Source organism: Mugil cephalus, chromosome 2 (genome assembly GCF_022458985.1).
Source record: "Mugil cephalus isolate CIBA_MC_2020 chromosome 2, CIBA_Mcephalus_1.1, whole genome shotgun sequence".
NCBI lineage: Eukaryota > Metazoa > Chordata > Actinopteri > Mugiliformes > Mugilidae > Mugil > Mugil cephalus.
Window position 1 is genome coordinate 6,477,576 of NC_061771.1, and position 15,218 is coordinate 6,492,793.

Genomic DNA, 15,218 nt, shown 5'->3' on the forward strand with positions numbered 1-15,218 from the left:
AGAGATGACATCATCAGCACAGCCATGGGCTTACATTTTAAACTGGCCCCAGCTCGCAGTGGAGGAGGGGGCTATAGGAGGCCCAGGACACCGATGGTGTAATTTTTGTTTAGAGTTTCAAGAGTTTTTTTCTTTCTTTCTTTTTTGTTTTAAGTGATCTTTTTAATATAAATAACAATTTTATTTTATTTTTGCTGTTTTTTTTTCACCTCTTTTAAAAACATAACCAAAAGGTTATTTTATTTTGTTAATATTGTTTGAGTTTGTGCATTTATTTGCTTGAAATGTATGTCTTAGTTAAGAAATTAAAAATATGTATATTGCACTTTCATATGTTGTGATGGTAGGAATTTGTTTTCAAAATGTATTGATTGAGATATTACAGTAGGATAGTTTGGTTAATGTTCACATCGAGAAATATATTTATATCCAGTGGTAAAATAAGCGTGATATTAGTGTTACTGAAACCCATTTGAAAGACCAAAAAACCTTTGTAATTTGTTATAACATACTGCAACCAAATCAAGGTAAGGATCACAGGTTAAATTTGGTCCCTTTTTTTACAGAACCTAATTTAACATTCAAATTTGAAATAGATTTGAATAGATTGTGAAAATTTGAATAGATTGCAATTACATTACTTAAATATCTAGATTTATTGGAATATCCTTATAATAGTATGTTTAATAGACGTCTATACGACATATAGATAGATAGATAGATAGATAGATAGATAGATAGATAGATAGATAGATAGATAGATAGATAGATAGATAGATAGATAGATAGACATTGTGGGGAAATTACTCACTCATATGACTTCACTTAAAAAAATAGCCTACATTAAAAAAGAACAATCAGATTTATTTATTTTTTTTAAATAAGGGTAAATATCTCTTGTCATTGGAGTATGAATTTGTTTTGTAAATGGTGATAACTACTGGTGATGGTGCTATGTAGCTTATAATAAAGTGGTAGCCGTTTAAGATGTATAAAACTAAACCTATAAACTTATCTAAGTGTATAAAACTTAAAGTTTCACTGATTTTAAAACTGAAGTGATCAACTGACTGTTGAGATGAGCTCACGCTGTTTATATTCAGTTCTATTGTTTATATTGTGTTCTATTAGTTGACATTGTTGCTGCACTTGGAGAGTGTGTCTGCATGTTCCTGATGACAGTGAATGCACCATAAGAACAGAGTTTTCCGAGCCGCAAGAAGCTGTGGGTTTGAGCAGACTGTCGCATGTGTACAGGTTTTAATAAACGTGCAGAATATCCTCTGTAACTTCCTTCCTGAGACGCATTCATCTATTTACTCTTCAGATGTGACTGACGGACGACTCGGCCAGGGACTGACACTCAATAAATATGCGTCTCTCTGAATGTTAAGGAATACAACCCAGTTTGCGCAACGTCAAACTTAACTGTTGTTTTTTCAAAATATTTCACACAGTGTAGTTTGAACAACTTCTTCTTCGGTTTTTATATTTTCCTGTTAAAGATGTGGAGCGTTCAAGACCTGTTGTTCATCCTCTGCAGTAAGTTCTTGGCATTAAATGAATAAATATATCTGTTTTAGTATTGACTGATGGCAGAGAACCACACCTTGTCAATGGTCTTCATACAGCAGGAAGTTAGAAATATCCTTTTTATGTCATCTTTCTCTTCACAGTTGTTCTCAGTTATGTGACCAGAGCAGCAGGAGTGATCCGTGTGTTTGGATATGTGGGCAGAGATGTTGACGTTTCCTGCTCCTATGGTCAGGGTTATGAGTCTCATGAGAAGTACCTGTGCAAGAACGACTGTGGCAGCAGTGATGTTCTTATCACGACATCAGAAACAAAGAAGAACAAATACTCCATCTATGATGACAAAGAGAAACGAAGCTTCACAGTGACCATCTCTGATCTTCAGTCTGTGGATGCTGGGAAATACTGGTGTGGGGTGACAGTGTTTTTCAAAGATATCTACACTGAAGTAAAACTGGAACTAGGACAAGGTAAATAAAAAAGTGTTTCCACAGTTTACACGTATACAACATGTAAGATGGATCAACGATGAGCTTGTGTCATGTGGTTTTATTTCTTCTTGACAGATCACTGCTGCAACAATGTGGATAAAATTCAAAGTAATGAAAGAGATTCAGTGTCCATCATTTGTCCGTATGAGTTGAAGTACCAGAACAACCTGAAGTTCATCTGCAGAGGAAACCAGCCCTCCACATGTCTGCAGCAGGCAGTCATCACCTCTGACAGCAAACAAAATGGACGCTTCACACTCACTGAGGACAAGGAGTCAAGAAGATTCACAGTGAACATTAACAAGCTGACCCTAGAGGATTCTGGGTGGTATCTTTGTGGTGTCCATAGAAACACTGGACTGGATGTTTTCTCTGCTGTTGAGCTGGAGGTCAAAGGTTTGATGTCTCAGTTACACCTCATATTACTGCAGTAAACTTATTTCATTTATAGTAGAACAGCAAAGACCAGTAAAGCTTTTACACCTTCTCAAAATGTACTGAAGTACTAAAGGAAAGAAGAACTTATGCACATGTATCTCTAGTGTGGCCTGCACATAGACTACATTGTGATTCTTGAAGACGACTGGTTGCAGATGTTCACAATTAGTTCAAATGATAAATACTGAAGAAACAGAGACACACAGACACAGCACAATGGTGTGTGATGAAGTGAAAATCATTTTAACTCATCATTTAAGCCAAAAACTATAATATAATTATACAAAGGGAAAAGAAGTTGAGAACTGTAAAAAGGTTATTACAAAGGTTGATATCAGATTACAATGGAGAACAAATTATTCTACAGATCTATAGCGTGATGTTCAAGGTGGAATGAGAACTCTATAAATGTCTATATGAGCCATAAAACATCAAACAATAACCTGAATCTAAACTTTACTGGTGTCTTTCTTACTGCCACTCTGTGAAGACAACTTGACTTGTACTTTTCTTTATCTTCTTGACAGACACTTGCTGTGACAAAGTGGATAAAAGGAAGAGTTATGAGGAAGATTCAGTGTCCATCATTTGTCCGTATGAGTTGGAGTACCAGAACAACCTGAAGTTCATCTGCAGAGGAAACCAGCCCTCCACATGTCTGCAGCAGGCAGTCATCACCTCTGACAGCAAACAAAATGGACGCTTCACACTCTCTGAGGACATGGAGTCAAGAAGATTCACAGTGAACATTAACAAGCTGACCCAAGAGGATTCTGGGTGGTATCTTTGTGGTGTCCATAGAAACACTGGACTGGATGTTTTCTCTGCTGTTGAGCTGGAGGTCAAAGGTTTGATGTCTCAGTTACACCTCATATTACTGCAGTAAACTTATTTCATTTATAGTAGAACAGCAAAGACCAGTAAAGCTTTTACACCTTCTCAAAATGTACTGAAGTATTAAAGGAAAGAAGAACTTATGCACATGTATCTCTAGTGTGGCCTGCACATAGACTACATTGTGATTCTTACATGTTGTTGTTCTCTTTGACAGTGTGGTGTTGTGTGAAGACACTTGCTATGAGTGGTACTGTGACACGTCCAGTCACTCTGCAGTGTCCTTATCCACCACATCACCAGAATAACAGGAAGTTCCTCTGTAAGGGAGACTACCGCAACAACTGCACAGATGTGTTGACCAATGGAAGCAGGTTCATGCTGCAAGATGATGTTTCTCTCAGCTCCTTCTCTGTGATGATCACAAACCTGGAAGCAGGTGATGCTGGGATGTACTGGTGTGGTTCAGACTCACAGTGGAGAGCTGGAAACTACACCAGGATTCATCTGTCAGTGGGTAAGATCAATAGCAATAAAATAATGTCTTTCTTTGAGCCCAGCTGTGTAAATGTGGGTTTCCTGGTTGACAATGCTTTCACACTAACTGTACATGATGTGCCCAAATAAGGACTTGTGAGAAGCTAGAGGCTCAGAACCTCATTTAACCACATCAGCCTTTCATCTGGTTAGATCAGTTGTTGCTTTCAGCATTTACCAGGAACATTTCCAGTCATGTACTAATTCAGTGTTAATAGGTTTAATAGTCATCATAGTTCATTATTTACTCTGTAAAATGGTTACCGTAAGATTTACAGTACCTTACTGGCAACAGTTATCCAGCCGATTGCTGTAAATGTTTTACAGTAGATATACTGTAGAACATATTTACAGTATTGGTGTAGTTATTGTAAAAAAACAAAAAACAAAAAAACAAATACTGTGATTTAAGTTGTTTCTACAGTGCTGGTTTATTAAATGTACAAATAAAAACAGTTAAGCACTGTTGTTTTATAATGTTATTGTATATGACAATACATTACTATTAAGAGCAGGTAACAGTTGATTTCACTATGTTTTAATATTACCCACCAATAAGAGAATGACCCATATTCTAAAATATTTAAAATAACTACAGAAAACAAGAAAATTGTTGATGCAATTATTTACTTAATACATTTGGGGAACAGGAACAAAATCAATTCGTCACTCAAAGTCATTGAAGTCTTGATGAAGGAGACTGTATGGGGGTTCACGTCTGAAGTCTCCATCTCTTCTTTCCAACTCATCTGCTCCTTGGCATTGCAGTAATGTTACTGTGTTTACTACAGTACATAACTACACTGAAGGATGAAACACTTACACTGCTTGCACATTCAAATAGAATAAAGCAATAATATCACTGTGGTTGTATTATCTCACAGTATGACACGCTGTTATTTTTCTCTCTGTTTAAACTCTATCTGAACTCAATTAAACTATTAAAGTGGATTAATGTGAAGTGTTTAGGGGACAGGCCAGTCACTGAGGCTACATCGAATATTCTGTGTGAAAAACAAAGGTTGGTTTTGGTTGAGGTTTTATGGTTTTACAGTTATTGTATCCCGTGAGTGAATGTGAGTCAATTAAATATCCTCTTGTTAAAAGATCTGTTGAGCTAAAATGCACGGCCACCATTAATAAAAAGGAAAGAAGTGAGGCTGCAGCTCTGATAGTCAGTGCCACTTATGCTGTGGACTCTTGAAACCAGTGTGCTTTCAGGAAGTCTATATTTTTACCCTGCTCTGTTTGTGGTTTTTGTTTCTCAGGCGGAGCTCTCTATGTGGTTGCCATTGTACCTGCTGTGCTGCTCATACTAATAGTGGCCCTGATCATAGTTTATAAGCAGAAATGTCACAAAGTACAAGGTATATTTCACCGTGCACAGACATGCTGTATTTACACACAGACAAATGTGTGACCATTTGTTTTGATGTGTTTTCTCAGAAACTGGAGTGGGCATCACCAGACACTGTGAGGCAGCAGGAGAACCCAAAGGTTCAGAAGAGGTAAGAAAACAAAAGTCAAAAGTCTAGCTACAATTTGTTGTCATGTCTATGAAAACAACAAATCTTTGATGATATTATTGTTAGTAAGACATAACTAATCTAAAGGCTGTGGGATCACCAAAAAGCAAAGAGCTCTTTTACTAATTTATTGTTATCATTATTATTATTTTGAGATATATGTCCAACTTCTCCTTCGTTGTATTTTGATTGTATTTCAGATTTATGCCAATGAAGAAACTGTCGGGTTCTCAAAGCAGACGACCTCCAAACTGCAGGGCGCCTGTAATGACTACAGCAACGCAGATGACGACCAACCAGACTACGAAAACTTCACAGCAACAGAAGAAATCTACTGTAATGAAAGTTTCCATCTGTCTAATTACAAGTGAATTATACTTTTTACTGCCCTACATGTTTGTAACGGATCCAGTAACTGGAATTGTTTTCATATGGTCTAATTGGGCCTCCAAGTCATGTGTCAATGTCCAATGTAACATTGTAGTAGTTTATAATAATAAAGCCCTCACAAGGGACTGAGATTGAGATTGAGAAGTAGGGTCCAATACCTCAGTACATTTAATTATTCTATGCAGGATGGATTTTATTATTTATTGGAAACTTTGACATCATATAAAGTTAACACATTAATTTTGTTGAGTTGTTGAGTTGAGACCATAAACATGTGTCTCTTACAAATCAACTTGCTCGTACTAAATGCATGAAAAAGGATCTTCTGTGAATATATTCCTGTACACTTGTAGTCCAAAGGCTTTATTGACTCATCAAAAACTAGAATGATGTTATTATAAAGCAAGTATTTATATCTCAGAAGGAAAAATCAAAAAAGATTTTTACTGGAACTACATCATGATGATAAAACGTATAGATCTTTTGCCCTCCAGCACTCTGTTATAAAGACTCAGCACAAGCCTTGTATTAACTGATATTTCAGACTAATTTAAGGTTTGTTTTTATTCGTCCATTCTTAGAAAATGAAAAATTAGAAATGCCTTTATTGTCATTGTATGCATGATAGGATGAAACTGCAAGGATTCTTTTTATTAAAGCATCGAATAAAATACAAAAATACATAAAATATATTATAATCGCAGCTTGTATTTATTTATTTATACTAAATCTTAAAGCATTTTCCTCCTAATCTTTTCAAAATTAGATGCATCATTGAGGTCATTTGACCCCCGTTAATACTGTTGCTGTCAATACAGAACTGAATCATTTCCATAGTTTATCATTTGCAAGACTGACTTTCTCATGTTGTGGGTGTTAAATGTGTCCATCAGACGTGTTGAACAGTACACATATTGTTGTTTCCTCAAAATGTTTCACTCAGTGTAGTTTAAAACAACTTCCTCTTCGGTTTTTATATTTTTCTGTTAAAGATGTGGAGCGTTCAAGACCTGTTGTTCATCCTCTGCAGTAAGTTCTGGACATTAAATGAAAAAATATATCTGTTTTAGTATTGACTGATGGCAGAGAACCACACCTTGTTAATGGTCATTATACAGCAGGAAGTTAGAAATGTCCTTTTCATGTCATCTTTCTCTTCACAGTTGTTCTCAGTTATGTGACCAGAGCAGCAGGAGTGATCCGTGTGTTTGGATATGTGGGCAGAGATGTTGACGTTTCCTGCTCCTATGGTCAGGGTTATGAGTCTTATGAGAAGTACCTGTGCAAGAACGACTGTGGCGACAGTGATGTTCTTATCACGACATCAGAAACAAAGAAGAACAAATACTTCATCTATGATGACAAAGAGAAACAAAGCTTCACAGTGACCATCTCTGATCCTCAGTCTGTGGATGCTGGGAAATACTGGTGTGGGGTGACAATGTTTTTCAAAGATATCTACACTGAAGTAAAACTGGAACTAGGACAAGGTAAATAAAAAAGTGTTTCCACAGTTTACACGTATACAACATGTAAGACTGATCAACAATAAGCTTGTGTCATGTGGTTTTATTTCTTCTTGACAGATCACTGCTGCAACAATGTGGATAAAATTCAAAGTCATGAAAGAGATTCAGTGTCCATCATTTGTCCGTATGAGTTGGAGTACCAGAACAACCTGAAGTTCATCTGCAGAGGAAACCAGCCCTCCACATGTCTGCAGCAGGCAGTCATCACCTCTGACAGCAAACAAAATGGACGCTTCACACTCACTGAGGACAAGGAGTCAAGAAGATTCACAGTGAACATTAACAAGCTGACCCAAGAGGATTCTGGGTGGTATCTTTGTGGTGTCCATAGAAACACTGGACTGGATGTTTTCTCTGCTGTTGAACTGGAGGTCGAAGGTCAGAGGAAATAATAATGCTTCATTATGTTTATCATTTAGTTTCTGGTAAAACTGATCTAAAGTAGGCCCATTACTTGGTGATATATAAACTATTTTTTCATGGCAGGATTTTTCATCGCCCCAGGAAACCACAACTGTGACTACTGACACGTCCTATCTCACAGCCTATGTCACTCCAAAACAATGTGTGTGTCACCGTGAACGAAAACAATAAAGGAAGGATGGAGGACATGTATATTTGTTTACTGAAATGTGTATGTTTTATTTTTTCCAGACATGACACCTTTGGTTTACATTCTGACTCCAGTTGTGGCTGTACTGCTGATCCTAACATCTGCTATCATTATTATTTTTAAAAACATAACCTGCAAATTCAATATGATTGTAATGAGCAGGGCTGAAGCAGAAGTGGAGATGAGAGGCAATGATGTAAGTAAACACTGTTGTTAGAATATCCATATTGTTCCTAAATGACATTCAGGGCTGTGTATATCTTGGTTAAATATCTATAAATATTCATCAGTCTTATGTTGTTCACAGATTTATGAATCTGGAGAAGATGCAGTTCCACAGAGCACACTGAGCCATGGAATGAACCCAGATGAGGAACAGTGTACCTACCAAAACTTCATCACAACTACAGAAATGTACTGTAGTTAATATGACAGACACCAGTCCTAACTCTGTTTGAAATGTCTCAGTTAACAGGTGCCAGTGGAGTTCAATCAATCCTCGTGTGAGTAAATGTATCTGTGAAATGCTGCCATTTTTTCATATTACCTTACCTGTCCATGAAGCATTACATTAGTATTATTATTTTTACATATTAAGCAAACTCTCTGTTCAGCACCTTTGACTCCTTTAGGGAAAATGGAGACATCAACAGATGTATTCCATGTATTCCCGTAAAACTCAAACTGAACAGGGGTCAGATTTGAACTCTTTTCTGTCATGGCATTGGACATGACTGTGTGTGATTAGGTTGGTGTATCACATACTCTGACTCAAACATGGAATTAATGGATGTGCTTTAAACATTTTTCAACAATACATGTCTGGGGGATACCTTCATCTGTAGTTCTGCTGTGTTATGAGATTCTGAAAGTAAAACGTCTCTAAGATCATGAGCAAGTGTAGCAAACAATGATATGTATGTGTGGGTGTGTGGGTGCATGCCTCTGATCAAGACCACTTCCTATAACAAACGCTTACCACTGGGTAATATGTCAAACAGAGCCCTGCGCTGACGACTTTTATTATCACGGGTGATATTTTGATCGCTCATCATCACATAAACAAGTCACATAAACTCCACAAGGTTTTACTTACTGTCTCTAAAATAAATCCTTCAGTCACTTTATCTCAAGAATCAGGTGTTTCTTTATTATTTAATACTTTTTGGGGACTAAGACCAAAATGAGAGTAAATATGAGACTCATTGTACATTTATCAGGGCAGAAATGATTCCAAATGAACAATAATGTGGTTCCTGGTTACAACATGGGAAATCATTTCCACAACTTTGTATTTGTAGTCAGCTTAAATCTCCCTAATAGATGGGATCATATTTGTGTCTTGATCCAACTGACCACTGCTCAATGTTACTGCCAAGTATAAAGCTTGACTGAAGTTTCTCCTCCACTTGTTGACTTGAACATAGAATATTGTGTTCTGCTGTTACATTTCCACCATTAACTCAAGTTATCATGTACCACTGACACCCTGTAACTGATTACTTATTCAGCGTTAATGTAGTTATTTATCAACTGGACCAACTACCAGTAGCCAGCGGAGAGCTGGTTTAGCTCAAAGTAAAAGTTTGTGTGATTTATTTTTGATAGATAAAGTGTATATCTTCTCAAAACTTTATTGATCAATCTCTTCCAAACCTATACTGAGGTGTATAAATAGGAGTAGAAAAGTAATCAGTCTGAAAGGGAAATGATACCATCTTTATGGGCTCCTTGTTTATTACTACAATTTGATACTGAGTGCAGGTCTGAGATATGAGCGATCAACTTAGCTTTCAAGTAGGCTATCAATAATTTCGACCTAAATAAATGGAGATGAAGATATGTAAGGTGTTTACCTTTTGCCCTGGTATCTACACTGAATAAGTCCGGTTAAGTTAAGCGGAGTCCTTGTGTATCTGCAGTCATTTTTATTATTCTCTCGTGTTATTTTACTGTAATGTCCGAAATTGTCATTTAATCTTGATCTATTCATTTGATATCTACCCCGGTCACCTGAGCCAAAGCTTCTCCTGCCAACATGTGTAACCAGGTAACACCAAACAAACCAACCAACCATGCCGCTTGGTCGGGAGAGTTAAACGCTCGTTACCGATGGGGGGACTATATCTGCTCTAACTCGGCGTACTATTTCTTAATTTTATTCTGACCGAACAGGCAAAAACACAATATGGATGTTTTGGTATCACGGCCGCAGTTTGACAGCAGATCTGTGGCTCAGGGGGTCCCGGAGAAAGACCCTCCTGTGGAGCTGGAGGTCCCGCAGCCGTCCTCAGGCTCCGCCACGGCGGGATACCGCTCGGCTAAATACACCACGGGAGAATGGTTCTCCAAATACCACAACATACTCCAACAGGCCAGTATAGACAGCGGCGAAGCCCGTAGCGTCCAGAGAGAGTCCAGGATCACGTACCAGGACACAGCGGCAGCGACTCTGAAGACCCAGGCCGAGGGGACACGTCTTCTCGGAGAGAGACTGCAAGAGATCCACTACTGGAAGTCTGAGCTGCAGCGGCACATCGAGCGGCTGCTGGCCGACACAGAGGCCCTGCTGGCGCTGAAGACGCGCCTGGAGAAGGCGCTGGACGCCACGGAGATCCCTTATGCCATCTCAACAGATAATGTGAAGTGCAGGTCTAGAAGGCTGGGACCAGACCTGGTCAGAGACTCTGTGGAGGAGGAGCTGCTGAAGGTCATCCCTGGCTGTACTTGTAGAATCAAACTAGGCAATTACAAGATAACACGATGATAGTTATCCCAGTGCATGATCAATGTAACAAACAGCACATCATTCTGTACTGTCAGAATGCATAAGGATTTTGAAATAGATACTTGTTGTTTTCACTACGTCTTGGTAACTGTAACTACATTTCTGGGATATTTAGATAGTGGACAAATGAATGCTTAGAGCAATTCAGTCAGAGTGGAAGAGAGGCTGTTATTTCATTAATAGATTGCTACCTTAAGGATTCCTTACATTTTTAATTGTCTGATAATGAATCATGTCAAGCCAGTGTCAATCAAAAATACCAACAAAGATATAAATAGATAAGATAGATAATTTATTGCCTGTTTAGCTTTTGCCCAGCTGGTACAATGTTATTATTTAAGAAAAGAATGAACAGGAACCGACTCCTTTTAAAATAAAATAATCATTAAAATGTGAATTCATTAATGTTACAGAGGATCCAATGTCTAAATACTCACTGTGTGTTTGGTAGGAGGTAGACCTGATCAGGAGCATCCAGGCTCTTCTGAAGAGAACCACAGCGCAGGTCGTCAGTCAGATCAAGTGAGTGACTCTTTCTACTGGAAGTTCAACTGCCTCACATGCAGCTGACTGGCCTCTGTTAGTTTCAGAACCTTGGCTTCACAAGTGTCTTTGTGTCAGGACGAACAGAGAGGCCAAGCAGACGTTAGAGCTGGACTGGTCTGACAAGTACCAGGCCTATGGCTTTGATGACCACAGTGGAAGGCACAGTAACACGAGCCACGACACACAGCACCACCCCAGCTCAGCCACCGTGCAGGAGCAGTGAGTCTGTTTGTGTGGAAACACTGATAAAACAAGGTAATCTGTGAAACGGTACTGATAATCTGTTCAATACACGATGCTTCAATCTTTCTCTGCTGCAGAGTGTGTAACCGCTCATCGTGGACAAAGTTTACACAGGACAACCTTTCTAAGGCCATGCAGGAGGAACAGGCCACCAGCCAACTCAGGTCAGATAACACAGGGTTAGGACTCCAGCAGCACCTGTAGTAAATGGAACAACTTTATTATACCTACATATATTTTTTCTTTAGCCGTAAACATAGTCATGTTGATTGCATGTGTCAGGGTGCTGGTGGAGCAAATGTTGAGGGACACCACTGAAGATCTGAGAGTCCAGTGCTCCAGTGTGGACCGAGCCTTCAGCCAGCGCTGTGTGGAGCTGATAGAGGCCAAGACGCAGCTGGAGATGAAGCTTGCACAGGTACACCAACAAACAGAGGAAGTGACTGAGCAATAACAGATGACTGATCACTGTACGATCTCCTGCGCAGATATTGGAGCAAATTGGGGCCCAGGAGAGGAACATTGTTGCTCTACAGCAAGCCATCCACAACAAAGAGGCTCCACTGAGAGTGGCTCAGTCCAGACTTTACCTTCGCTCCCTGAGGCCCAACATGGAGCTCTGCAGGGATGAAACCCAGCTCAGGTATGTGTACACACAGCCACAAACATTCAGTTCTCTTTGTTCGTGTCCTCATTTGTTACTTGTGTCTGTAGTTTGGAAGGGGAAGTGAGGCAGATTGACTCCACCCTGGCGTCTCTGCACCAGCAGCTGAGTGAAGCCAGAGGCTCCCTGTCCCACCTGGAAGAGTCCCGCATGGAGCTTGAGAAGGACATAAGCTGTAAAACTCACTCACTGTTCATAGAGAGGGAGAAGTGCATGAATCACCGTAAACGGTATCCAACCGTCTCAACACTGTCGGGATACTGAGGAGTGTTTATGTTTATGAGTTTTATTCTTTTTTTCTAAATTCAAACTTTTGGATTGACGTTGCTCCTTGTTACGTTTGTTATGTGTTTCTTCACGTAGTGAGATAATGTTTGAACTCATCAGTTGTGCTTAAATTGATATTCTCATCCACACTTACGCTTTAAACTTCACTCCACATTAAGTTTAAAGCCAGTTTTGCTTATTTTCTTTATTCACTCATTTTTGTAAAAAGGTAAATAAAAACAGAATAATCTAGAACATGTGATGAGTAGGACTTTTATAGTTGTAGTTAACTTGTATTTAAGCAGAAAACAGATCAGCTGCACATGAACTGGTTAACATTTAGGTTGAATAACACAAACTATCAATCCAACATTAAACAAGAACAAGACCAGGCATGCTGTTCAGTGTACTTTGCCACTCTTGTGTTGGATTCCATATTCATTGTCATAGATATCTTCTGTTGGTGTGAAGTCGGTGTAGACATGTTCGGCACCCTCATTATCGTAGATATGCAAGTTGTCGTGTTGAAATGAACTTGACATGGAATGCACCGGAAATACTTGATTTAGATAAAGCTGAAAAAAACAACAAGTATTAGTTGTGTGATATATTGTAAATCAGATGAAACAGACATTAGGATGACCCTTATGATTTTCTTGAATTTGTTTGTCTAAACCTTTGGTCACCACAAACTAAAAACAAGATCAACAACAACGGCTTGGGGCTTTGTTACGTTTGGCTTCAAACTAAATGCTAATATAAACATGCTAAGGGAATATGGGATCTCATATATGGAGCAACGAACTGTCAAAAAAATTTAAAAATATAAATACTATTAAAAGTATGAAACATATTAATGATAGTGAGTGACTGAATAAAAAGACCACAGTAAATACACAAAGGAATAATACAAAATGGTAGAAGCATAATTGCATACATTTAAAACCTCTAAAAATATCAATAAATACAAAAGCAAATTATTATTTTTTCTCACATATTTTTATACATTTATTTTTATATTATTGAGTGCATTTAATGGCATATGCATTTTTTATTATTATTTATTTTATTTTAGATTTTGACAGTTTCGGCCTCCTATGATAGACTATAATAAAGAAGGATTTTTTAGTCTTACGTGATCCACAAACTTTAGCTCGTCTGTTTCAGCACTGCTCATTGTGCTTCTGTTCATGCCGATGTCAGCTCCTTGCAACACAGAAAAACACTGCATTATCACCATTATCACCATCTTCATCGTTATATGCGTGCGTGTGTGTTAAACATACCTTTCGCTTTGTAACATTTACATCTATAAACCATGACCCACATCACAGTCACTATCAAGATAGTAGCCAGTATTGTGAGCAGCAAGTAAGCCCCAGCGTAAATTGCTGCTCTATCTGCAGTATCTAGGCATGAAGAAAAAGAAAAAAACACATATCACATTGAAAATGTGCACTTCCTGAAACAACAGTCACTCTCTTAGACAGCAGAAGTAGCCTCAAATGTGTTTGACCTGTTCCTTATTTCATTAACAGTCAGATGAACAGATCTGCACACGCTGTTACTTTCCCATATACGTACATTTAGTACATGCACATTAAAAATGTGCAGCATTGACGCATGATGATGTGTTCTCTCTATTACCATTACCAAAGAACCAGTGGATTTAAACACATAGACGTACATATGGCCCAATATTTAATTTGATTTTTAATTTAGTGGACAACCAAAACTTATTTAATTAAAAATTAAAGTTAATCCAGTGTCAAATGGTACAGTTTACTGTTATTTCCTCTGACCTTCAACCTCCAGCTCAACAGCAGAGAAAACATCCAGTCCAGTGTTTCTATGGACACCACAAAGATACCACCCAGAATCCTCTTGGGTCAGGTTGTTAATGTTCACTGTGAATCTTCTTGACTCCTTGTCCTCAATGAGTGTGAAGCGTCCATTTTGTTTGCTGTCAGAGGTGATGACTGCCTGCTGCAGACATGTGGAGGGCTGGTTTCCTCTGCAGATGAACTTCAGGTTGTTCTGGTACTTCAACTCATACCGACAAATGATGGACACTGAATCACTTTCATTACTTTGAATTTTATCCACATTGTTGCAGCAGTGATCTGTCAAGAAGAAATAAAACCACATGACACAAGCTCATTGTTTTTTCTATACATTTTAAATGTTGTATATGTGTAAACTGTGGAAACACTTTATTTATTTACCTTGTCCTAGTTCCAGTTTTACTTCAGTGTAGATATCTTTGAAAAACGCTGTCACCCCACACCAGTATTTCCCAGCATCCACAGACTGAAGATCAGAGATGGTCACTGTGAAGCTTCGTTTCTCTTTGTCATCATAGATGGAGTATTTGTTCTTCTTTGTTTCTGATGTCGTAATAAGAACATCACTGCTGCCACAGTTGTTCTTGCACAGGTACTTCTCATGAGACTCATAACCCTGATCATAGGAGCAGGAAACATCAACATCTCTGCCCACATATCCAAACACATGGATCACTCCTGCTGCTCTGGTCACATAACCCACGGCAACTGTAAATAGACATATATTACAGTCTTTAAACATTTAAATGACTCTGACATTGAAAATGTTATGTTCGAGCGTGTCTAATGGAATGTCTAAAATCTGATCATGTATGCATAGAGTCAGGTGTGTTACACCTACATGTTGATCATCATAAAAGAACATAACATTTGTACTTCCTTTTAGTAAAATGATTATCGGTTGGACTCACAGCAGAGGATGAACAGCAGGTTCTGAAGGCTCCACATCTTCATGTACGACCACTGACGTGTGGC

The 15,218-nt window shown here is 38.4% G+C and overlaps 3 protein-coding genes across 4 annotated transcripts; 2 read left to right on the plus strand and 1 right to left on the minus strand.

Moving 5' to 3' along the window:
- Positions 1-1,208: 1,208 nt before the first annotated feature.
- Positions 1,209-7,732, plus strand: LOC125004231 (polymeric immunoglobulin receptor-like). Of its 2 annotated transcripts, none has more exons than XM_047578695.1 (10): positions 1,209-1,542; positions 1,677-2,003; positions 2,100-2,420; positions 2,990-3,310; positions 3,514-3,813; positions 5,102-5,200; positions 5,280-5,341; positions 5,560-5,695; positions 6,913-7,239; positions 7,336-7,732. In XM_047578695.1, exons 1-10 carry the CDS (start codon positions 1,506-1,508, stop codon positions 7,668-7,670), a joined length of 2,265 nt encoding a protein of 754 aa, XP_047434651.1. In that variant the 5' UTR covers positions 1,209-1,505; the 3' UTR covers positions 7,671-7,732. The 2 variants fall into 2 exon arrangements, with proteins under 2 accessions (XP_047434651.1, XP_047434652.1); XM_047578696.1 differs by lacking the exon at positions 7,336-7,732 and adding an exon at positions 6,742-6,778 and having other exon boundaries at positions 6,913-7,132.
- Positions 7,733-7,815: 83 nt separating this feature from the next.
- tekt4 (tektin 4) lies at positions 7,816-14,554 on the plus strand. Its single transcript, XM_047578699.1, has 8 exons — positions 7,816-8,087; positions 8,199-10,601; positions 11,131-11,201; positions 11,301-11,444; positions 11,546-11,632; positions 11,751-11,886; positions 11,957-12,111; positions 12,183-14,554. The coding sequence occupies exons 2-8, from the start codon at positions 10,080-10,082 to the stop codon at positions 12,394-12,396; spliced, it is 1,329 nt and encodes a 442-aa protein (XP_047434655.1). The 5' UTR covers positions 7,816-8,087; positions 8,199-10,079; the 3' UTR covers positions 12,397-14,554.
- Positions 14,188-15,197, minus strand: LOC125002917 (polymeric immunoglobulin receptor-like). The gene is made up of 3 exons (XM_047577311.1): positions 15,155-15,197; positions 14,625-14,951; positions 14,188-14,522 (listed from the first exon to the last, which is right to left on the minus strand). The coding sequence occupies exons 1-3, from the start codon at positions 15,195-15,197 to the stop codon at positions 14,188-14,190; spliced, it is 705 nt and encodes a 234-aa protein (XP_047433267.1).
- Between the last annotated feature and the right edge of the window lie 21 nt (positions 15,198-15,218).